The sequence below is a fragment of the Salvelinus fontinalis genome, chromosome 12 (assembly GCF_029448725.1).
Source record: "Salvelinus fontinalis isolate EN_2023a chromosome 12, ASM2944872v1, whole genome shotgun sequence".
In the NCBI taxonomy this organism is placed as follows: domain Eukaryota; kingdom Metazoa; phylum Chordata; class Actinopteri; order Salmoniformes; family Salmonidae; genus Salvelinus; species Salvelinus fontinalis.
Genome location: NC_074676.1, coordinates 8,183,319 through 8,208,130, shown reverse-complemented (window position 1 = coordinate 8,208,130; position 24,812 = coordinate 8,183,319). Strand labels below are relative to the sequence as shown.

The 24,812-nt window shown below is 42.5% G+C and overlaps 1 protein-coding gene across 1 annotated transcript; it reads right to left on the bottom strand.

Annotated features, from left to right (window-relative positions):
* Window positions 1–262: 262 nt before the first annotated feature.
* Window positions 263–23,585, bottom strand: LOC129866725 (BTB/POZ domain-containing protein kctd15-like). The gene is made up of 5 exons (XM_055939561.1): window positions 22,125–23,585; window positions 20,177–20,352; window positions 19,310–19,454; window positions 5,090–5,392; window positions 263–2,676 (listed from the first exon to the last, which is right to left on the bottom strand). Exons 1-5 carry the CDS (start codon window positions 22,149–22,151, stop codon window positions 2,518–2,520), a joined length of 810 nt encoding a protein of 269 aa, XP_055795536.1. The 5' UTR covers window positions 22,152–23,585; the 3' UTR covers window positions 263–2,517.
* Between the last annotated feature and the right edge of the window lie 1,227 nt (window positions 23,586–24,812).

Here is a 24,812-nt window from a genome sequence, read left to right as displayed (position 1 = left end):
CGTGTAGATTGAGGGGGGGGGGGGGGGGGGGGGGGCGATTTGATCCATATTAGAATAAGGCTGTAACGTTATCAAAATTTGGAAAAAGTCAAGGGGTCTGAATGCACTTTGTGCCAGGTTGAGTTTGCCTTTTTGGAGTCTTATGAATCTCTGCAACCCAGAACCAAAATCTACAAGCTACTTGGCTGTCCACGAGAGATTAGTCAAAACTGCCAAAACCAGTTATCAATACAGCTGTACAAACGAAAGAATATTGACTCCGTAAGCAAACATACCTTAAATATTAACTGAAATTGCAGTTATACAAATCGGTGAAATGTGCACCATATTAACATTTACATTTAAGTCATTTAGCAGACGCTCTTATCCAGAGCGACTTACAAATTGGTGCATTCACCTTAACACATCCAAAATCCCAGTTTTCACATCATGAACATTTGTCAGGAAAGTTTTACATTAGTACCAGTCAAAAGTTGACACCTACTCATTCAAAAGGTTTTTATTTTTACAATTTTCTAAAATTTTCGACATCAAAACTAAGAAACACATATGTAATCGTGTAGTAACCAAAAAAGTGTTACATATTTTATATTTGAGATTCTTCAAAGTAGACACCCTTTGCCTTTGACAGTTTTGCACACTCTTGGCATTCTCTCAACCAGCTTCAAGGAGTTTCCACATATGCTGAGCACTTGTTGGCTGCTTTTCCTTCACTCTCTGGTCCAAATCATCTCAATTGGGTTGAGGTCGGGTGATTGTGGAGGCCAGGTCATCTGATGCAGCACTCCATCACTCTCCTTGGTTAAATAGCCCTTACACAGCCTGGAGGTGTGTTGGGTCATTGTCGTGTTGAAAAACAAATGATAGTGGGACTAAGCGCAAACAAGATGGGATGGTGTATTGCTGCAGAATGCTGTGGTAGCCATGCTGGTTAAGTGTGCCTTGAATTCTAAATAAATCACAGACAGTGTCACTAGCAAAGCACCCCCGCACCATCACACCTCCTCCATGCTTCACTTGGGAACTACACATGCAGAGATCTGTTCACCTACGGTTGGAACCAAAAATCTCACATTTGCACTCCGACCAAAATACAGATTTCCACCAGTCTAATGTCCATTGCTCGTGTTTATTGGCCCAAACAAGTCTCTTCTTATTGGTGTACTTTAGTGGTTTCTTTGCAGCAATTTGACCATGAAGGCCTGATTCACACAGTCTCTTCTGAACAGCTGATGTTGAGATGTGTCTGTTACTTGAACTCGTTGGGCTGCAATTTCTGAGGTTGGTAACTAATGAACTTATCATCTGCAGCAGAGGTAACTGTCTTCCTTCCCTGTGGCGGTCCTCATGAGAGCCAGTTTCATCATAGCTCGATGGTTTTTGAAACTGCAGATTGACTGACCTTCACGTCTTAAAGTAATGAAGGATTGTCGTTTCTCTTTGCTTATTTGAGCTGTTCTTGCCATAATATGGACTTGGTCTTTTACCAAATAGGGCCTTCTTCTGTTTTTCTGTAACACAACTGATTGGCTCAAGCGCGTTAAGAAGGAAAGAAATTTCACAAATTAACAAGGCACACCTGTTAATTGAAACTCATTCCAGGTGACTACCTCATGAAGCTGGTTGGGAGAATGCCAAGAGTGTGCAAAGCTGTCATCAAGGCAAAGACTGTCTACTTTGAAGAACCTCAAATAAAATATTTTGATTTAACACTGATTTTTTGGTTACTACATGATTCCATACTTGTTATTTCAGAATGTTGATGTCTTCACTATTATTCTACAATGTAAAAAAAGTACAAATAAAGAAAACCCTTGAATGAGTAGGTGTCCAAACTTTTGACTGGTACTGTATATATAAAAATTGGAAACCCCATATTGTCCATTTGACATGTAATTGAACAAATACCTACACATTACAGTAAATTACATTCAGATCTTGGGTAGGAAGTCGTCAAGAAATGAGGCAAACACAAACATGTTCTGTTCTTCCTGTGGTAGGGTATGGCCATTTGTGGCTGCATTTATAGTTTACCAATCATTGGACAAAAGGTCAGAATTGGGATGCCTGTGTAAACGCAGCCATAATGTCTCTGAAGCGGAGGTCATCGGTCATACCAGTAGGGAGTCCCCAGTTAAACCTGGAATTGAGCACCATATTTCTAGAGCTATTTCCTCCTAGTTGTCAACAGCCCAGAAGTGACGGACCGTTTCACTTGGATCCTGATAGATACTGTATCTCTGTTGGAAATGGCAGCAGTAAGAGTTCCATACAAACAGAGCTAATGAGCTCACCTCAGACAGACTCATTTCAGAGGATCCCTTTAGTGTCTTTGAGTCTCAAAAGAATCACAACCATCTCACATCTTGCTAGTCCAGTCTACATTGCCACTGGCAAATGATATTCCCAAGCATGAAGAGTCCTTGTGTGTTTTTCACTGTTAAAGTTGTGTAAATAGGACTCGAAAATCAGCACCGGACGTGTTGATCTCTCACGGGTCCCTCTGTTCCTCCCAACCTAGTCCAGAGGCTCTTGTTTGATGTGGATGGTGGTGCCGAAGGACTGACCCCTGCGGAGCTCGCGACACAGGACGTACTCGCTGAACTGTGAGGAGTCAACTCCGCCGCCACATGACGCCGTCACGCTGAAGCCCTTCTGGAACAACCTCTCCAGAACCTGCAGGGAGCACAGGAGAGTCAGACAGGGTCTTTAGACATTTGACATAAGTTATAGTGCCGAGTTCGCTATTGTTATACCCTCTTCCTTATACAGTATATACACAAAAGTATGTGTACACCCCTTCAAATGAGTGGATGCTGCCATTTCAGCCACACCCGTTGCTGACGTATAAAATCGAGCACACAGCCCTGCAATCTCCATAGACAAACGTTGGCAGTAGAATGGCCTTTTTGAAGAGTTCAGTGACTTTCAACATGGCAGTCATAGGATGCCACCTTTCCAAACAAGTAATTGTGAAATTTCTGCCCTGCTAGAGCTGCCCCGTCAACTGTAAGTGCTGTAATTGTGAAGTGGATACGTCTAGGAACTGCTCACCCGCGAAGTGGTAGGCCACACAAGCTCAGAACGGGACCGCCGAGTAAGCTGACTGTCCTCGGTCGCAACACTCACTACGAGTTCCAAACTGTCTCTGGAAGCAACGTCATCACAAGAAATGTTCGTCAGGAGCTTCATGAAATGTATTTCCATGGTCGAGCAGCCGCACACAAGCCTAAGATCACCATGCGCAATGCCAAGCGTTGGCTGGAGTGGTGTAAAACTAGCCACTATTGGACTCTGGAGCAGTGGAAATGTGATGAATCATGCGTCACCATCTGGCAGTCCGACGGACGAATCCGGGTTTGGCGGATGCCAGGAGAACGCTACCTGACCCATTTACATTTAAGTCATTTAGCAGACGCTCTTATCCAGAGCGACTTACAAATTGGAAAGTTCATACATATTCATCCTGGTCCCCCCGTGGGAATTGAACCCTGGTCCCCCCGTGGGAATTGAACCCACAACCCTGGCGTTGCAAGCGCCATGCTCTACCAACTGAGCCACACGGGGCCACAATGCATAGTGCCAACTGTAAAATTTGGTAGAGGAGGAATAATGGTCAGGCTAGGCACCTTATTTCCAGTGAAGGGAAATCTTAATGCTACAGCATTAAGCATACAATGACATTCTAGATGATCCTGTGCTTCCAACTTCGTGGCAACAGTTTGGGGAAGGCCCTTTCCTGCTTCCGAATGACAATGCCCCCATGTACATAGCGAGGTCCATACAGAAATGGTTTGTCCAGATCGGTGTGGAAGAACTTGACTGGTCTGCACAGAGACCTGACCTCAACCCCATTGAAAACTTTTGGGATGAATTGGAATGCTGACTGCGAGCCAGGCCTTATCGCCCAACATCAGTGCCCGACCACAGTAATGCTCTTGTGGCTGAATGGAAGCAAGTCCCCGCAGCTATGTTCCAACATCTAGTGGAAAGCCTTTCCCAGAAGAGTGGAGGCTGTTATAGCAGCAAAAGGGGGACGAAGTCCATATTAATGCCCATGATTTTGGAATGAGATGTTCGACGAGCAGGTGACCAAAAGTATGTATAATAGAGTTGACCAGGAGCCATATAAGAAGAGTTGACCTATAACTACATCACTGCACCTGAACTGAGTTGAGCCTATTAAGAACTTAAACATTTTAAACTGGGTTTGCAAAGTAACTGAAGTAAGTCAGTCTGCCATGTTACAGAGTTTACTTTCAGTCTTCAGCATTGCTGGATGACCCGATCTGCGGTGTACACAAAACATTAAGACTGACCAGGTGAATGCAGGGGAAAGCTATGATCCTTTATTGATGTCACTTATAAAATCCCCTTCAAATCAGTTATAGATCAATTGGAAGAGACCAGTTAAAGGACTTTTAAGCCTCGAGACAATTGAGACATGGATTGTGTATGTGTGCCATTCCGAGGGTGAATAGGCAAGACAAAAGATGTACAGTGCCTTCGGAAAGTATTCAAACCACTTGACTTTTTCCACATTTTGTTAGGTTACAGCTTTATTCTAAAATGTATTAAATTGTTTGTTTTTTCTTCCATTTAAGAATGATGGCCACTGTTCTTGGAGACCTTAATCAATTTTAGAATAAGTAACAAAATGTAACAAAATGTGGAAAAAGGTCAAAGGTGCTTTCCGAAGGCACTAAGTGAAACGGGGTACTGTAGTAGGTGCCAGGCACACCGGTTTTGTGTCCAGAACTTCAACACTGCTGGGTTTTTCACGCTCAACAATTTCCCGTGTGTATCAAGAATGGACCACCACCCAAAGGACATCCAGCCTACTTGACAACTATGGGAAGCGTTGGAGTCAACGTGGGCCAGTGGACCATTCTTGAACCCTGTGGAACGCTTTCGACACCTTGTCGAGGCCATCCCCCGACGAATTGAGGCTGTTCTTAAGTCAAAAGGGGAGGGTGCAACTCAATATTAGGAAGTTAATCCTAATGTTTGGTATGCTCAGTGGCATTTACCTGAATCCACATCAGAACAGAATTGACCTATAGAACTACAACTATATCACTGTCCGTACCTGAACTGAGTTGAGCCTGCAGTAGCCGTTGAGAGGGAATCTGATTACATGCGTGGGGTCGTGGTTCCAGCCGGCATTCACAGAGTTACACATGACGTCTCCAGTCTCGGGGAAGATCTCCTCGATGAGCACCTTCCCTCCGCTGAGGGCGATCCTCTCCCCCAGGTCAGGGGTCACTCGGACCACCAGGCACTCGCAGGGTGGTTTCTTCTGGCCCTCCTGCTCCGTCTGCCAGCGCTCCAGCTCGCGGACCATGGGTGTCAGTTGGTAGTAGCGGGCCTCCTCGTATAGCTGGGGAAAGTCCTGTCATAGTAGAAACACATAAGCAAGTATACATACCCACAAGAACACACAAACACATATAAATACATGAACACCAGGGTTTCCATTAGCTGGTAATAGCTGTTCAGGAGAATAAGAAAAATATATTGATTGGAAATACATTTGACTGGTCATGTTTATCAGTCCATAGGTTAATTTGCATAATTTAGTGGAATTAAATTTGCGTGTGTGTACAATATATTCGTTATGCACAGTATCTTATCACACGCGTACAGTATACAGATACAGAGCCTGTGAGCGGAAAATCTGTCAGACAGCGCAAGCACTGCTGCTGGAGCATCTTGTGCTGCTTTCAAGACAACTGGAAACTCATGACATTAGTGATCTTCAGATCGGGAATTTGGAGCTCTAGAAATAAATCCTTGTTTCAACAGGATGTTGTATCTATCTATACCTTATGTCATGCCTTTTTGGTTTTATTGACAATATCTGTTGGGGAAAAGGTTGGATGTTGCCACATACATCATTTTGTTAAGTAAGGAAGTTTCTATTCAAATGATTCATAAATATTATCCTGCCAACAACTATATGAAGTAAAACAAAAAAAAACATGCATTTGAATTGTACATTTTGTAATGACCACCCAGAGACGGTGTTGCATCTTTTTTGGCATTGTCTTCATGTAAGGAATCTCTGGCAAGACATCAGCAGATTTATAATGGAACATTTCAGATTTTAGACCATTATGGAGAGATGTACTGCTTGGAATCCTTACCTACGAGTTAAACAAATACATTTACAAAAAAAACTGAACATTTTCTTACCTTACAATTTTTTGAGGAACTATTTGAATACAATTTAAAGCTCTACCAACAAAAAAAAGCTGTTAGAATTGTAAGTGTATGTATGTCCCTTAAGGTAATGTGACATTGTACCCCGTAGCCCAATTATCCTTTGAACACACACACACACACACCAGTTGAAGTCTGAAGTTTACATACACCTCAGCCAAGTACATTTAAACTCAGTTTTTCACAATTCCTGACATTTAATCCTAGTAAAATTTCCCTGTCTTAGGTCAGTTAGGATCACCACTTTATTTTAAGAATGTGAAATGTCAGAATAATAGTACAGAGAATGATTTATTCAGCTTTTATTTATGTCATCACATTCCCAGTGGGTCAGAAGTTTACATACACTCAATTAGTACTTGGTAGCATTGCCTTTAAATTGTTTAACTTGGGTCAAACGTTTCAGGTAGCCTTCCACAAGCTTCCCACAATAAGTTGGGTGAATTTTGTTCCCTTCCTCCTGACAGAGCTGGTGTAACCGAGTCAGGTTTGTAGGCCTCCTTGCTCGCACACGCTTTTTCAGTTCTGCCCACAAATCTATAGGGTTGAGGTCAGGGCTTTGTGATGGCCACTCCAATACCTTGACTTTGTTGTTCTTGAGCCATTTTGCCACAACTTTGGAAGTATGCTTGGGGTCATTGTCCATTTGGAAGACCCATTTGCGACCAAGCTTTAACTTCCTGACTGATGTCTTGAGATGTTGCTTCAATATCCACATAATTTTCCTGCCGCATGATGCCATCTATTTTGTGAAGTGCACCAGTCCCTACCTGCAGCAAAGCACCCCCACAACATGATGCTGCCACCCCCGTGCTTCACGGTTGGGATAGTGTTCTTTGGTTTGCAAGCCTCCCCCTTTTTCCTCCAAACATAACGATGGTCATTATGGCCAAACAGTTCTATTTTTGTTTCATCAGACCAGAGGACATTTCTCCAAAAAGTACAATCTTTGTCCCCATGTGCAGTTGCAAACCGTAGTCTGGCTTTTTATGGCGGTTTTGGAGCAATGGCTTCTTCCTTGCCGAGCGGCCTTTCAGTTTATCGATATAGGACTCGTTTTACTGTGGATATAGATACCTCCAGCATCTTCACAAGGTCCTTTGCTGTTGTTCTGGGATTGATTTGCACTTTTCGCACCAAAGTACGTTCATCTCTAGGGGACAGAACGCGTCTCCTTCCTGAGCGGTATGCCGGCTGCGTGGTCCCATGGTGTTTATACTTGGCTCTGTCATATCCTCACATGGTCTCTCCTATCATTGCTATGCAGACGACACACAATTAATCTTCTCCTTTCCCCCCTCTAATAACCAGGTGGTGAATCGCATCTCTGCATGTCTGGCAGACATATCAGTGTGGATGACGGATCACCACCTCAAGCTGAACCTCGGCAAGACGGAGCTGCTCTTCCTCCCGGGGAAGGACTGCCCGTTCCATGATCTCGCCATCACGGTTGACAACTCCATTGTGTCCTCCTCCCAGAGTGCTAAGAACCTTGGCGTGATCCTGGACAACACCCTGTCGTTCTCAACTAACATCAAGGCGGTGACCCGTTCCTGTAGGTTCATGCTCTACAACATTCGCAGAGTACGACCCTGCCTCACGCAGGAAGCGGCGCAGGTCCTAATCCAGGCACTTGTCATCTCCCGTCTGGATTACTGCAACTCGCTGTTGGCTGGGCTCCCTGCCTGTGCCATTAAACCCCTACAACTCATCCAGAACGCCGCAGCCCGTCTGGTGTTCAACTTTCCCAAGTTCTCTCACGTCACCCCGCTCCTCCGCTCTCTCCACTGGCTTCCAGTTGAAGCTCGCATCCGCTACAAGACCATGGTGCTTGCCTACGGAGCTGTGAGGGGAACGGCACCTCCGTACCTTCAGGCTCTGATCAGGCCCTACACCCAAACAAGGGCACTGCGTTCATCCACCTCTGGCCTGCTCGCCTCCCTACCTCTGAGGAGGTACAGTTCCCGCTCAGCCCAGTCTGGACTGTTCGCTGCTCTGGCACCCCAATGGTGGAACAAACTCCCTCACGACGCCAGGTCAGCGGAGTCAATCACCACCTTCCGGAGACACCTGAAACCCCACCTCTTTAAGGAATACCTAGGATAGGATAAAGTAATTCTTCTAACCCCCCCCTTAAAAGAGTTAGATGCACTATTGTAAAGTGGTTGTTCCACTGGATATCATAAGGTGAATGCACCAATTTGTAAGTCGCTCTGGATAAGAGCGTCTGCTAAATGACTTAAATGTAAATGTAAATGTAATACTTGCGTACTATTGTTTGTACATATGAACGTGGTACCTTCAGGCATTTGGAAATTGCTCCCAAGGATGAACCAAGTCTTGGCTGATTTCTTTTGATTTTCCCATGATGTCAAGCAAAGAGGCACTGAGTTTGAAGGTAGGCCTTGAAATACATCCACAGGTACATCTCCAATTGACTCAAATGATGTCAATTAGCCTATTAGAAGCTTCTAAACTCATGACATAATTTTCTGCAGTCAACTTAGTGTATCTAAACTTCTGACCCACTGGAATTGTGATACAGTGAATTATAAGTAAAATAATCTGTCTGTAAACAATTCGAAAATGTATTTGTGTCATGCACAAAGTAGATGTCCTAACCGACTTGCCAAAACTATAGTTTGTTAACAAGAAATTTGTGGAGTGGTTGAAAAACGAGTTTTAATGACTCCAACCTAAGTGTATGTAAACTTCCGACTTCAACTGTGTGTGTGTGTGTGTGTGTGTGTGTGTGTGTGTGTGTGTGTGTGTGTGTGTGTGTGTGTGTGTGTGTGTGTGTGTGTGTGTGTGTGTGTGTGTATGTGTATATATCAGCCCAGCCTCACATTCAATTTTTGTACATATATGTGCGAATTGAATGTGAGACTGTGTTGGTATATATACACTGCTCAAAAAAATAAAGGGAGCACTTAAACAACACAATGTAACTCCAAGTCAATCACACTTCTGTGAAATCAAACTGTCCTCTTAGGAAGCAACACTGATTGACAATAAATTTCACATGCTGTTGTGCAAATGAAATAGACAAAAGGTGGAAATTATAGGCAATTAGCAAGGCAATTAGCAAGACACCCCCAATAAAGGAGTGATTCTGGCCTGCTGGAGGTCATTTTGCAGGGCTCTGGCAGTGCTCCTCCTGCTCAAAGGCGGAGGTAGGGGTACTGCTGCTGGGTTGTTGCCCTCCTACGGCCTCCTCCACATCTCCTGATGTACTGGCCTGTCTCCTGGTAGCGCCTCCATGCTCTGGACACTACGCTGACAGACACAGCAAACCTTCTTGCCACAGCTCGCATTGATGTGCCATCCTGGATGAGCTGCACTACCTGAGCCACTTGTGTGGGTTGTAGACTCCGTCTCATGCTACCACTAGAGTGAGAGCACCGCCAGCATTCAAAAGTGACCAAAACATCATCCAGGAAGCATAGGAACTGAGAAGTGGTCTGTGGTCACCACCTGCAGAATCACTCCTTTATTGGGGGTGTCTTGCTAATTGCCTATAATTTCCACCTTTTGTCTACCCATTTGCACAACAGCATGTGAAATTTATTGTCAATCAGTGTTGCTTCCTAAGTGGAGAGTTTGATTTCACAGAAGTGTGATTGACTTGGAGTTACATTGTGTTGTTTAAGTGTTCCCTTTATTTTTTTGAGCAGTGTATATACATACATACATACATACATACATACATACATACATACATAAATACATAACATACGTTCCCCCATGTACTTTTTGTTGTTAATAACAAAAGTAAAAAAATTGAAAGAGGCCCGAGTTCCCGAGTTGGAATACCGAATTGGATGACCGCTCAAAACTACCCCCCCCCCCCCCCCAGTCTGTGCTTGTTTTCCCCCCAGTTCCCAGTTGTCTTGAACGCACAAAAGTCGGAGATTTACACGTTCCCAGTTGTCTTGAACGCACAAAAGTCGGAGATTTACACGTTCCCAGTTGTTTTGAACGCGGCATCCAACAGCAACGGAAGGCAGGCTTCATCAGTGCGTCACACACCTCTTCTCAATGAGCTGGAGGCAGTATGCATTTTGAAAACATATACTTAACCCTTGTGTGGTGCTCATGTTTTTGTTATTCACCCGATGTTCGCGGGTCTGATAGACCCACAACATTATTGCGTTTTTAAAACAATACAGCCATAACAATTTCCGTAAAAATACTTAGATGTTGACTTATCAGTTGCAAGCAATATAGACAGCTTAACTGCCTTGTTCAGGGGCTGAAGGGCAGATTTTTACCTTGTCCGCTTGTGGGTTCGATCCAGCAACCTTTCGGTTACTAGTCCAACACTCTGACCACTTGCCGCCCCATAATCAAGACATGGGTGGAATAAATCATGTTTATCTTGAACATATATAAATAAAAACAAGGTTTTAATCCCTATTGATGTTTATCGCTGTGACCTGAACAAATTGGAAGGACAAATTTTACGGAAATGATAAATGAGCCCCATTGAACTCAAATTAAGGCTGGTCTACACACCACATGAGGGACAGAGTTATACTGTGTGTGTGTTGCAAATGTATTTATTGCACGATGCATGTGTACTGCATCTTCCTGTCCTTCTTGGGTCCACACATATCACAGCACTTCTTGTTGCTACCGTCTATAAATCTAGAATGATGAAAACACTTAGTCCAGGAATTTTACTAATATCTCACTCACATATATAGTTAGAGCAGACCAAGGTAAGAGAGTCAGAAACACACACATGCAACAACACTCACACCTACTTCCGGTATTGGAGTTGTTGGTTCTGTGGGTCGGGTGGATGGGGCACCAGCATCCTCCTCCTGAATCCTCCTCACGATGACTGCAGAAACTGGGGTCCTAGTGTTGCCTCCTCTGGATTTGAGGTCTTACCAATGCATTGCCCAGCTCCTCTGGAAAGAGCTGTCTCCTCTTGAGCTTCCCTCTGTTCCAATCTGGGTTCAACGGCATCCAGATGACAAACACGTTGTACGCCGAGATGTTGAAGAATATCACAAGTGGCCAGCGTATGGTTCTTCTTTTGCAGCTGTAGCCAGTCACCAGCTTGACTAAATTGTCCACCCCTCCTTTTGTAGCATTGTAATCCATTATGATTTCAGTTTTTTTTATGTTCCTGGACACAGATTCTCCAATCCCTATGCAGCGTACTCATGAATACCATGTTTGCCATTGGCTCTACGGACATGTCGGCCGTGAACACAAACATAGAGGAATTGATCGGCCTGTTCCATGTATTCAACAGCTAAGGAGGGAGCTTTGGGTTGTTTTTTCATACTGTTCCTACCATTGTCAGCTTCCTTTTGAGGAGCTCCTGTCCCAGCTTGTGCAAAGTAAAAAAGTTATTGCATGTGATATTGTGGCCACGGAGTCCCTGTGTCACATCCAAGTCAACCCGCATCTCTTGGTTCTTCTCAGGGGCTCCTCCATCTGGCTTCCCCGTATACACTTGCAAGTTCCACGCATATGATGACGCAGCATCACAGGCAGCCCAGATCTTGATTCCATATTTTGCGTGTTTAGACGGTATGTACTGCCTAAAGGGGCAGCGGCCCCTAACTGGCATAAGCTGCTCATCAACAGTAATGTTGGGCCCAGGGTTGTAAAACAGGGGAAGACGGTCCACCCACTTGTTCTACATTGGCCTGCACTGCAGCTAGCTTGTCTCTCAACCGCTGAGCTGGTCTGGTGTCTTGGTTCTCGAAGTGGATAATCCTGGAAATAATGTGGAAGTTTTCCAGATACATTGTTGCACTGAAAGTTCTCTGCCAGTTTCTGCATCCCACAGGGATTCTGGGGAATTCCCCATTAAATCTGAAAACACCAGCAAGGATAAGTTCCCTAAAGTATGCATGTAAATGACTTTGGTCCACCTCCTTCCATCTCTCTTCAAAAACACACCTTCCCTTCAAATTAAAGCAGTTCAGAATGATTTTCTGGATGGTGTCTGGGATGAACAGTTCAAAAGAACACTATGTCCTGCACATGAGTAACCGCCATCCGCGTCGGCCCTGGTTGCATCCTTATCGCATTGGCAGCCATGCGGGGTGGCTCATTCCTTGGGCAAGAAGACCATTCAATTTCAACAAAATTTGACATCCATATTTTTCCTCCTGCAGAATGCTGATGAGCTGGTTGCTGACGGGCTGGTCCTGGGACCGGCTGAGGGTCAATCTCATCCTCTTCTTCCAACTGTCAGACTCCAAATTGACAGAGACATGAACATTTTTCATCTTCCAGAGTGGAAGACGTTCCTTCCACACTAGCTTCTCTCTCTGCAAAAATGATTTCTAAGACCCTCTGAGCAGAGATTATTTTTGCCATTCTGATTGATTGTGGTAAGGAGCCACACAAGCAAAACTATTTGTTGTGTCTCTCCCCCAGTTTGCACCTGGCGGGGGTAGAGTGTGGGAAAATACTACATTTTTTACAATGTATCAAAATAAATGTAATATTTTGTGCATATTGTGCAGATTCCAGCAAGAGATTGTGTAGTTTCACACACTACAAAGGGTAAAGAGAGTGAGAAAAGCAGGAGACAGACAGGTTCTTGGTGCTATGTTGAAACAGCAGGCCCAGGGAGGAGGAAGACAGAGTGATGGCACCCATTTTTACTTGTTTTCACCCACACTTTTATTACCCTCGCGTCCAGTGGACCCAAACACAACATATGCAATATAACATGTGTATGGGGGTGCACAGTGTTCAGTCAATAAAAATGTGTTATTTCATACAGTGGCAAGAAAAAGTATGTGAACCCTTTGTAATTACCTGGATTTCTACATAAATTGGTCATCAAATTTGATCTGATCTTCTTCTAAGTCACAACAATAGACAAACACAGTGTGCTTAAACTAATAACACAAATTATTAAATTTTTCTTATCTATATTGAATACATAATTTAAACATTCACAGTGTAGATTGGAAAAGGTATGTGAACCCCTAGGCTAATGACTTCTCCAAAAGCTAATTGGAGTGAGGAGTCAGCTAACCTGGAGTCCAATCAATGAGACGAGATTGGAGATGATGGTTAGGGCTGCCTTGCCCTATATAAAATAAAATAAAATTGAACCATGCCTCGAACAAAATGAATCCTAGAAGACCTAAGATTAAGAATTGTTGACTTGCATAAAGCTGGAAAGGTTTACAAAACGATCTCAAAGCGTTGATGTTTATCAGTCCACGGTAAGACAAATTGTCTATAAATGGAGAAAGTTCAGCACTGTTGCTACTCTCCCTAGGAGTGGCCGTCCTGCAACGATGCAAGAGCACAGTGCCGAATGCTCAATGAGGTTAAGAATCCTAGCGGATCAGCTAAAGACTTACAGAAATCTCTGGAACATGCTAACATCTCTGACGAGTCTACGATATGTGAAACACTAAACAAGAATGGTGTTCATGGGAGGACACCACGGAAGAAGTCACTGCTGTCCAAAAAAAACATTACTGCATTTCTGAAGTTCGCAAAAGAGCATCTGGATTTTCCACAGCGCTACTGGCAAAATATTGTGCGGACAGATGAAACTAAAAGCTGAGTTGTTTGGAAGGAAGGTGTGGAGAAAAAAAAGGCACAGCACACCAACATCGACATCAAAACCTCATCCCAGCTATAAAGTATGGTGGGGGGAGCATCATGGTTTGGGGCTGCTTTGCTACCTCAGGGCCTGAACAGCTTGCTATCGTCGAAGGAAAAATGAATTCCCAAGTTTATCAAGACATTTTGCAGGAGAATGTTAGGCTGTCCGCACATCAGCAGTTGTGTGATGCAACAGGACAACAACCCAAAATACAGAAGTAAATCAACAACAATGGCTTGAACAGAAGAAAATACAACTTCTGGAGTGGCCCAGTCAGAGTCCTGACCTCAACCCGATTGGTGTGGCATGACCTCAAGAGAGCGGTTCACACCAGACATCCCAAGAATATTGCTGAGGAATGAGGAATGGTCCAAAATTCCTCCTGACCGTTGTGCAGGTCTGATCCGCAACTACAGAAAATGTTTGGTTGAGGTTATTGCTGTCAAAGCAGGGTCAACGAGTTCTTAAATCCAAGGGTTCACATACTTTTCCCACCCTGCACTGTGAATGTTTACACGGTGTGTTCAATAAAGACATGATAACATATAATTGTTTGTGTGTTATTAGTTTAAGCAGACTGTGTTTGTCTATTGTTGTGACCTAGATGAAGATCAAATCAAATTTTATGGCCAATTTATGCAGAAATCCAGGTACTTACAAAGTCTTCACACATTTGATGCGTAACCTACTGCCTTGTATGCATTGCTGCGCTTGGAATGTGAAGAAAAAACGTAGTTTATCAACATGAAGCTTAATGTTCTGATTTGTTGCATTATTATAATAATAACTTATTTTTCTAAATGCATGTAGCATAGGCCTACTGGTTGTATGAATTTGGGATCCATCGTCCCCCAACTGGCCCAGAGTGTTTGGAATAGGATATTCATTTCTCAACAAGCTGACCAATACAAAGGAAGCCTAAACTTTATTAGAGTATATTGACATTGGCCAGTGACTTTTCTGTTCGTCACTCAATAGTGTTGGCTGAGGAGAAGTAAACGCAAACAGTTATTCTAAAATGTCCAAAGTGCACATCGTTGCATCCTCGACTTGCATGTTCTGTTAAAATACATGACCATAATTTAAATGTGATTTGTGTCATTCTGAGCACCGTGGGTGGATGCACTAATCAGGTTAAGCACCCTATGCATATGGGTCCGGTAAGTTAAAATGTTGCCAGTCAAATGTCCAGCACCACATTATCCTAACAGAAACGCCTGCACACACACACAAATTTTAATTACAACTCGTATAACAATTACAACCCGTTACATATTGCATTCAGATGCCGTACATACAGTTGAAGTCAGAAGTTTACATACAACTTAGCCAAATACATTTAATCCCAGTGGGTCAGAAGTTTACATACACTCAATTAGTATTTGGTAGCATTGCCTTTAAATTGTTTAACTTGGGTCAAACGTTCCAGGTAGCCTTCCACAAGCTTCCCACAATAAGTTGGGTGAATTTAGTCCCATTCCTCCTGACAGAGCTGGTGTAACTGAGTCATGTTTGTAAGCCTCCTTGCTCGCACACACTTTTTCAGTTCTGCCCACACATTTTCTATGGGATTGAGGTCAGGGCTTTGTGATGGCCACTCCAATACCTTGACTTTGTTGTCCTGAAGCCATTTTGCCACAACTTTGGAAATATGCTTGGGGTCATTGTTCATTTGGAAGACCCATTTGCGACCAAGCTTTAACTTCCTGACTGAGGTCTTGAGATGTTGCTTCAATATATCCACATAATTTTACTGCCTCATGATGCCATCTATTTTGTGAAGTGCACCAGTCCCTCCTGCAGCAAAGCACCCGCACAACATGATGCTGCCACCCCCACCCCCGTGCTTCAAGGTTGGGATGGTGTACTTCGGCTTGCAAGCCACCCTCTTTTTCCTCCAAACATAACGATGGTCATTATGGCCAAACACTTCTATTTTTGTTTCATCAGACCAGAGGACATTTCTCCAAAAAGTACAATCTTTGTCCCCATGTGCAGTTGCAAACCGTAGTCTGGCTTTTTGTGGCGGTTTCGGAGCAGTGGCTTCTTCCTTGCTGAGCGGCCTTTCAGGTTGTCGATATAGGACTTGTTTTACTGTGGATATAGATGCTTTTGTACCTGTTTCCTCCAGCATCTTCACAAGGTCCTTTGCTGTTGTTCTGGGATTGATTTGCACTTTTCGCACCAAAGTACGTTCATCTCTAGGAGACAGAACACATCTCCTTCCTGAGCGGTATGACGGCTGCGTGGTCCCATGGTGTTTATACTTGCATACTATTGTTTGTACAGATGAACGTGGTACCTTCAGGCGTTTGGAAATTGCTCCCAAGGATGAACCAGACTTGTGGAGGTCTACAATTTTTTTCTGAGGTCTTGGCTGATTTCTTTTGATTTTCCCATGATGTCAAGAAAAGAGGCACTGAGTTTGAAGGTAGGCCTTGAAATACATCCACAGATACACCTCCAATTGACTCCAATGATGTCAATTAGCCAATCAGAAGCTTCTAAAGCCATGACATCATTTTCTGTTTAAAGGCACAGTCAACTTAGTGTATGTAAACTTCTGACCCATTGGAATTGTGATACAGTGAGTTATAAGTGAAATAATCTGTCTGTAAACAATTGTTGGAAAAATTACTTGTGTCATGCACAACGTAGATGTCATAGCCGACTTGCCAAAGCTATAGTTAACAAGAAATGTGTGGTGTGGTTGAAAAATGAGTTAATGACTCCAATCTAAGTGTATGTAAACTTCCTAAGTGTATGTAAACTATTTACTTCTGTTGAATGAATGTGATGGATTTATTTTATATTATACAAATGTTTATCTTTACACAAACAAAGATTGCAGTTTTAAAACTGCTGTAAAAGTGCAGTAACTGCAGTCGACTGGTATTTTGGACTTGCAGAATAACTGCAGTGTACAGCAGTTGACCGGCAGGTATACTGCACTGTAACTGCAGTTACACTGCACAATTACTGCAGTAAAAAAAAATATATAATAATAATAATATTTGGGGTGCAGTAGTTGCAACATACTGCAGTTATACTGCACTCTAACTGCAATCTTCTTTTGAAAGGGAAGACGTGTCTTTACATCTCACTCTCCCCTGTATCTTCCCCTTGCATGCCCTATATTATGACAGCATTGTAGCACATAGACGTGCACACACACACAAACTTCTGTTTAGAATTAATGCGTGTGAGAGAGAGCTGCTTCTCTCTGCCTTTGCGCCATACTGCTTCTGACAACAGGCGTACACAGAGCTGCTAACCCCTCAGGCTCCTCTCTGTATCAAAGCCTGCCTCCTTAGCTCCCCCTCCATTCATAGGCTTGAAGCGAGGGATAGATGTGTTTTATAAAAAGAGGGCTCTATCTGCAGGGCATCCTGTGCAAAGGACAGAATAACACAGCTACACTAACTACAGAGAAGGATACACACACACACACACACACACACACACACACATCAATTTAGCAAAACACACAATGCCCCTACTTCCAGCCATGCAGAACTGGCCCCTGTAGAAGCCCAAGGCATAATGGATAACTGATTAAAGTGTTCGAATACTGCAGTTTACACACACTGAGTGCCTATAGTGGCACACTGTGAGAATTAAGCTAACGATGTGTTTCTAGGTACTGCAGGATAATTTGTATGACTTTACGGTCATGTTGGGGTTTGCATAACCATCCTGAAATCACTATGAGAGACACTATTATTTCATACACAGAACAAAATCCCACAAATTTACCAAGACTGCATTTTCATACCAGCTTTTTTGTATATCTAGAATGGGTAGGGGGTAATAAAATAAAAACATGGTAAAAAAATTAAAAGCCACCTAAAGACCTAGTCATGATTCCTGCATTTTCCCAGATCCTGTAACCAAAATACATGTATTGGGTCTGTGTGATAATGACAAAGTAATCACAAAGTAAAGAGGTTTTTACAAATGTTTGCTAATTTATTCAAAACAAAAAAGCAGAAATACCGTATTTACATAAGTATTCAGACACTTTGCTATGAGACTCAAAATTGAGCTCAGGTGCATCCTGTTTCCATTGAACATCCTTGAGATGTTGACCTGAGGTAAATTCAATTGATTGGATATAATTTGGAAAGGCACACACCTGTCTATATAAGGTCCTACAGTCGGCAGTGCATGTCAGAGCAAAAACCAAGCCATGAGGTCAAAGGAATTGACCTTCCAGAAGGACAACCATCTCTGGAGCACTCCATCAATCAGGCCTTTATGGTTGAGTGGCCAGACGGAAGCCACTCCTCAGTAAAAGGCACATGACCGCCCACTTGGAGTTTGCCGAAAAGCACCTAAAGGACTCTCAGACCATGAGAAACAAGATTCTCTGGTCTGATGAAACCAAGACTGAACTGCCAAGCGTCACGTCTGGAGGAAACCTGGCACCATCACTACGGTGAAGCATGGTGGTGGCAGCATCATGCTGTGGGCATGTTTTTCAGGGGCGGGTACTGGGAGACTAGTCAGGATCGAGGGAAAGATGAATGGAGCAAAGTAGACGGATCCTTGATTAAAACCTGCTCCAGTGCGCTCAGGACCTAAGACTGGGACGAAGGTTCACCCTCCAACAGAACAACAACCCTAAGCACACAGCCAAGACAACACATGAGAGGCTTCGGGGAAAGTCTCTGAATGTCCTACAGTGGCCCAGCCAGAGCCTGGACTTGAAACTAATCTAACATCTCTGGAGAGACTTGAAAATAGCTATGCAGCGAAGCTCCCCATCCAACCTGACAGAGCTTGAGAGGATCTGCATAGAAGAATAGAAGAAACTGCTCATATACAGGTGTGCCAAGCTTGTAGCGTCATACCCAAGAAGACTCAATGCTGTAATCGCTGTCAAAGGTGCTTCGACAAAGTACTGAGTTTTAAGGGTCTGAATATTTATTTAACTGTCAGGTTTTTTTAATTTATACATTTGCAAAAATGTCTAAACTTGTTTTTGCTTTGTCATTATGGGGTATTGTGTGTAGATTGATGAGTAAAAAAAGATTTAATCAATTTTAGAATAAGGCTGTAACGTATCAAATTGTGGAAAAAGTCAAGGGGTCTGAATACTTTCCGAATGCACTGTATTATTAAAAGGGTTATACCCGCCAACAAGTGGTAAATAACGAGCTGTTTGAAAGGGGGTCATATAAATATTGCCTCATATTTTTACAGGTAACATACCACATCTGCAGTCTGAAATGGGTATAAGTTTGTGTAAAAGAAAAGTTGGGAAATTAAGTAATACCTGGTTAATAGACTGTGTTAGTCTAGGCATTAGCTCAGAAATAAAACAAGTCTTCATGCCTCAGGCAAGTTTATGCATAAGTAACAAAGTTGGTTTGGTTGAACTATGATCGGGTGATAAGTAAAGTAATGTATTAGGCCTATTTTAGTCTTTTGGTGAGATGTGAGCTATTTTGGACAAGTGTTGTCCTCCTGGATTGTGAACTGTACCTTGAAGTCCTCTGGGAGCAGTAGTTTGCAGGTCCTGAGGAAGCTGAGGATGTATCTGAATATATCTCCATCCCTGTCTATGAAGTAGTGCTGCTTCAAGCTGTCCAGTACAATGGGCTCTGTTCCATTAAACAGACGACTGATTCTGGAGAGAAAGACAATGGTTAAGAGCTCTAGATTAATACTATGAATCAAGTAGTACTTGAAGTATGTTTAGTGAAGCGTAAAACTTGTTTCTAGTGTAGTTGATCATTCCTTGAGATTGATGTAAGTCATGTAGGCCTACATTTTAGGCAGGAAGTGGGCTACAAAGTTTATTTTAGTACAGAACATTAATTGGGTCTACTATGACTTCGGAGTCACATACTGGGTTGAATACAACTCTCTCTCTCTCTCTCTCTCTCTCTCTCTCTCTCTCTCTCACTCTCCCCCTCTAAATCGATGCCAACTGCACAGTACTCATCTTTCTTCTCCCCTATGCCTGAGGTGGTCCTCTCCTCTTCCAGCAGGAGTCTCACCTCACAGCTCCAGACAGCTCAGCCTTCTCCACTCGCTCTTTGTCTTCCAAAAAGCAATTAAAATCTACTCTTTTCTTTTCTCTCTCTGCCCTCTCTCTGTATTTGCTTGCTCTCAGGCCAATTATCATGGATGCCAAGCTGCTTGCGTTTCAACACAATGCTAGGTGGATTTCTAGAAGTAATTGAATAACGTATCAGTCATAATGCACAGTCAGTAGACCTATCCATGAACCTGACATTTTATTCCATAGGGGAAAAAAGTTAGTATTGAATCAATAATACATTATTTTCCATGAGAAAATTATTCACATTGCCATGGTGGTGCTACTTTATGGCCTTATACTCTTACCTAGACTCTGGGTATTTGGTGAGAGTACCCAGGCTGCTGGTGTACATGTGTCCTCCCACGTCGATGTGGACCGGGGCGTTGGCTTTAGTCAGCTGGGCCGGTGATGGGATGCCCTGGGCATTCATTGGAGAAACTGGAGAACGACTCATAGACATCCTGGACATGCTTCTTCCCTCCTACAGGAACACATGGAAATAGATAGTATTTGTTATAGAAGTGTGTACTGCATCTGCCCTGAGCTGAGTAAAGTGAAATGTAGTGAGAAGTCTACTTTTTATTGAAGTTAGGCTACTGATTGTGTAATGACGTGAAGCAATAGCAAATGAGGTGTATGACTCTGGGCTCGCAGCCAATCAAATTGTTTGAGAGATACATAAGCCTCAGCATTCCCCAATTAACATGAATACAATATTCATAAGCTGCAGACAGTTGTTGAAGTTGCCCACACTGGGTGAACAGAGGGTGTTCATGACCCCAGGGCACTGGGCAAGTGCAGCTTCTGGATTAATTAAACCAACCATCCCCCACCAAGTCTCTCCATTGTAAAGAGGTTCTTTGAACCATAAAAAGGTGAACTTCATTTAATGTTTTGCCAGGGGCAAGATACCCGGGGCTGCTGAGCAGAGCACACAGAGTTCTCACTAGATTTCATGGGTGTTGTCTCCTCTGCATAGTCAGAAACCAGTATTTTATGAAATCCAATTATTAATTTATTTTTAAAACACATTTCTGGCCATAAAACCAAGTGAAACAAATATATTGCAGAGATTCTACTTAACACTTGCATACTTTCCCCTCATATTTTGAAATTGAACATTCTTTAGCATATTATTTCAGACATTAATTCAATCAAGATGCGATATAGAGGTCAATGGGGGAGGGGGAGGGGGGGGGGGGGGGGGCGAATATCCTCATTGCCCCCTAGCAAAATTAGCCTATTGTTCATATGTGTATTTCATAATATGTTGAAGTGAAAATCGGAGTATAATGTTTGTAATATGGATGTCAACCCCAACACATGTTCATGTCATCACCAATCAACTGAATTACAGTTAAAGGTGCTACACATAGGATTTATAGATTTTTTTTTGCATTGTAATTTCACAAAATGTCAGGGTAGAATTTTAGCAACCAGGAAATAAATCAGAACAGCTTTCTCAGTTTGACAACTTGGTGCTGCTCCAGCTGGAGAAATCAATAGGAGAATAACACAGCCAATCACAACACTGGCGGGTAAGTAATACTATAAAACATTATTATTCCACTATTAGAGGCAGATATATTATGGACATTTTCTGAAATTACAATGCACATTTTAATTATATGTGTAGCACCTTTAAAAACGAGGACTACATCAACGAATGCTAGCTATGCTAACCAGATTATACGAACGGGAGTTAGCATTTAGCTTCTAAACCTGAAAAGGGACTTCTAAATGTTATGCAGCGAAAACAGCCAAATATATCCAAATTGGATTTAAGTAAGCCCATTTTGGGTCTGTTACAATACATAAATCATGACGGATGACAAATATCCACTTTGCTAGATCCGATTTGTTGAATGTGCACCAATGTGGTCAATGGAACGTCTGAGTTCCATCGACCCCTTTACCGTATCTTGAATAGAAACTACAGTATCTCAATAAATTGAATCCACCGTTTCAAACATTTTAGATCAGATGCGTTCCGGTGATTCTATCAGGTCACTGAAGCTTCCGTTCCACTAGAATATTACAAATACATTTGGCACAATCCAATAGTATCCGAATACGGGCGGCTAGTTTTTCTTGGCGTATGGAGTCCAAATGTTTGAAAACTTTGGGGATAATCCCGGGAAATCTACACCAACGCAAGGATTTTAGAGCGTCCCGGTCTTTAAGATTCAATTTGTCAGACAGACTAGCCTACCCCCCAAAAACAACTACAAACGAAACAAATTGCGTCCTTACCTGGGAGGACACGGATAGAGAAGACATAGGAATCTCTTATCCCTTTCAATTGTATCTCTGTTTTATGCCAGTTTGGTCGTCGTTTGCTGTATATCTGTCTTTGTCCGGGTCTTTCCTTTTCTGATATGATGAAACCGTCGAGTTTTATGAGAAGAAAACCAGTCCGTCTCTAAATAAGAAGAGGGCTAGAAATATTATTGCTCTGGGCTATTCAAACGCCTGCAGGGCAAGGATTACGTTATAATAGAGCAGCCTTTTCTATCTCGCCTCATTTCGGTTCAAGATGAAAATGAGATCTACTGTTTCTTATTTCACAAGTACATTTTATTTTACCAAAAAACATCGCAGTTTTATTCCAACGGAGAGCAGTCTGGTCTGCTGCATGGGTAGCAGTGTTCGGTTTAATCTTGCTCCCAAATGTCAGAACTCCCTCATCGGATTTAGGAGTGTGAAAATTGGCTACGTTCGTCCCCAAAAAACATACATGTAACGTTTTGATAAAATGTCTAATAAAAGGGATACTGTGAATGTCCATAAAACTATTAAATGATAGGCTCTTAAATAAAACTGTCGCACAGACAGGGCGGCCGCAGATCCTCTCAGTTCTGTAGTGTTCTCGTCTCTCTCCCCAATAGTTGTATATTTTAACATCAAACATCTCCCTGGAATTTAAGCCAAATTACGTCTATCGTCATGCATTATGCCATAGCAAAAACCGCTTTAGGCAAAATGTGCCATTTCAGTTATTGCGCGCTAGTAGATGGAGATGCTTGCCCCGAGCGCGTGCAGGCAGATACGTTTTACTCCACAAACACTAGCTCAGGTTGGTAGTCTATTGGTAACATTCATCCATCAAAATAGGTCACTGCAGTGTATGATCTAGCCATATGGTCACCAATTTGCGTTCCATTGCTCAGAAAGATTCCAAAAACTGTAATGTCCATTTTGCACCAGTGCTCTAGACATTAATTGCCAGGGTTGGGGAGTAACCGATTAAATCAGTTACATGTAATCTGATTACAAACGGTCAACTGTTACTTTACCAGCAACACTGTTGTAATCAGATTACAGATACTTTTTGAAAAACTAGATTACTTCTTGGATTACTTTTAAATTCAGATTTTTGGTAAAAAATACATTGACACCTTTCTGTTTTCTCAATGACAGTCAATTCAGAATTGAAAAAAAGGTGCACGTTTTAGTTTTTCCCCTGAGCAAGTCTGACCACAAGTCAGAGACCACTATGATGACACACCAGATGTGTTTTAATGGATCATTTTTGTCTTCTAATGCCTCTTAAGGGAAAAGTAATCCAACAGTAACAAAGTAAAAAGATTACTTTACTGAGTTTGGGTAATCCAAAAGTTAAATGACTGATTACAATTTTGAACAGGTAACTAGTAACTGTAATGGTTTTCATTTAGAAAGTTACCTACCCAACCCTGTCAATTGCCCATATGTTTAGATTGATTGTCAACTAGTCCCCCCCCCCCCCAATTTTATTCATACTCAAAGGGTCCAAGACAGACCATATTGAGAACACACAGCAAAATACTGTCCGTTACAAAAATGTACCTTAAAGATATACATAGGCTAGCCTAACTATGGACCATTTCAAGCATTACCCAATGCTTTCCCTCTCGTATGAAGCTACAGTATGGGTGAGTAGGATGGGATGGACATAAAAGACATTGCTTTGATAATTTCCTTGTTCATTTTTACATGAAAGTCATTCTCTTCATCGGTTGTAGAGCTATACACACAATGTCTGTTTGACACTAAGACTCCAGTGTTAAATCCTCCTCTTCCATTTGTTTTTGCCCCAGGCTGATGCTGTGCATGTGGTTTCCTCTGCTGTAGTGAAAACCAACACAAGGACTTGATTCTGCCTCTGTTCCAAATGGCACCCTGTTCCCTAGATAGTGGACTACTTTTGACCAGTGCCTATAGGGTTGTAGTCAAAAGTGGTGCACTATAGGAATAGGGTGCCATTTGGGACAAATTACTCATTTTTTTCTAATTAAAGCAACCCTGCAGTTAGTTCAATTAGATTAAGTATGGGGAAGATGTTGTGAATTTGTAGATTTAAATAGCTGGCAAAGTCACCTCAGGCACTGGCAGTTCATTTTCTTAATTTATGAATGTTATGCTGAGTGTCTGATGTGGAAAGAGAAGAAGCAGCTCAGTTGTCTTTATGTCTAAAGAGCTCATCTTCAAATAAAGAAAATTAACCGTCTCGTTTTTGAAGTCATAAACGCAACACGTAAAGTGTTGGTCCCATGTTTCATGAGCTGAAATAAAAGATCCCAGAAATGTTCTATTGGCACAAAAAGCTTATTTCTATCAATATTTTGGCACAAATTTGTTTACATCCCTGTTAGTGAGCATTTTGTCTTTTGTCAAGATAATCCATACACCTGACAGGTGTGGCATATCAATAAGATGATTAAACAGCATGGTCATTACACAGATGCACCTTGTGCTTGGAACAATAAAAAGCCACTTTAAAATGTGCAGTTTTGGCACACAACACAATGCCATAGCTGTCTCAAGTTGTGAGGGAGCATGCAATTGGCTTGCTGACAGCAGGAATGTCTACCAGAGCTGTTGGCAGAGAATTGAAAGTTAATTTCTCTACCATAAGCCACCTCCAACGTCGCTTTAGAGAATTTGGCAGTATGTCCAGCC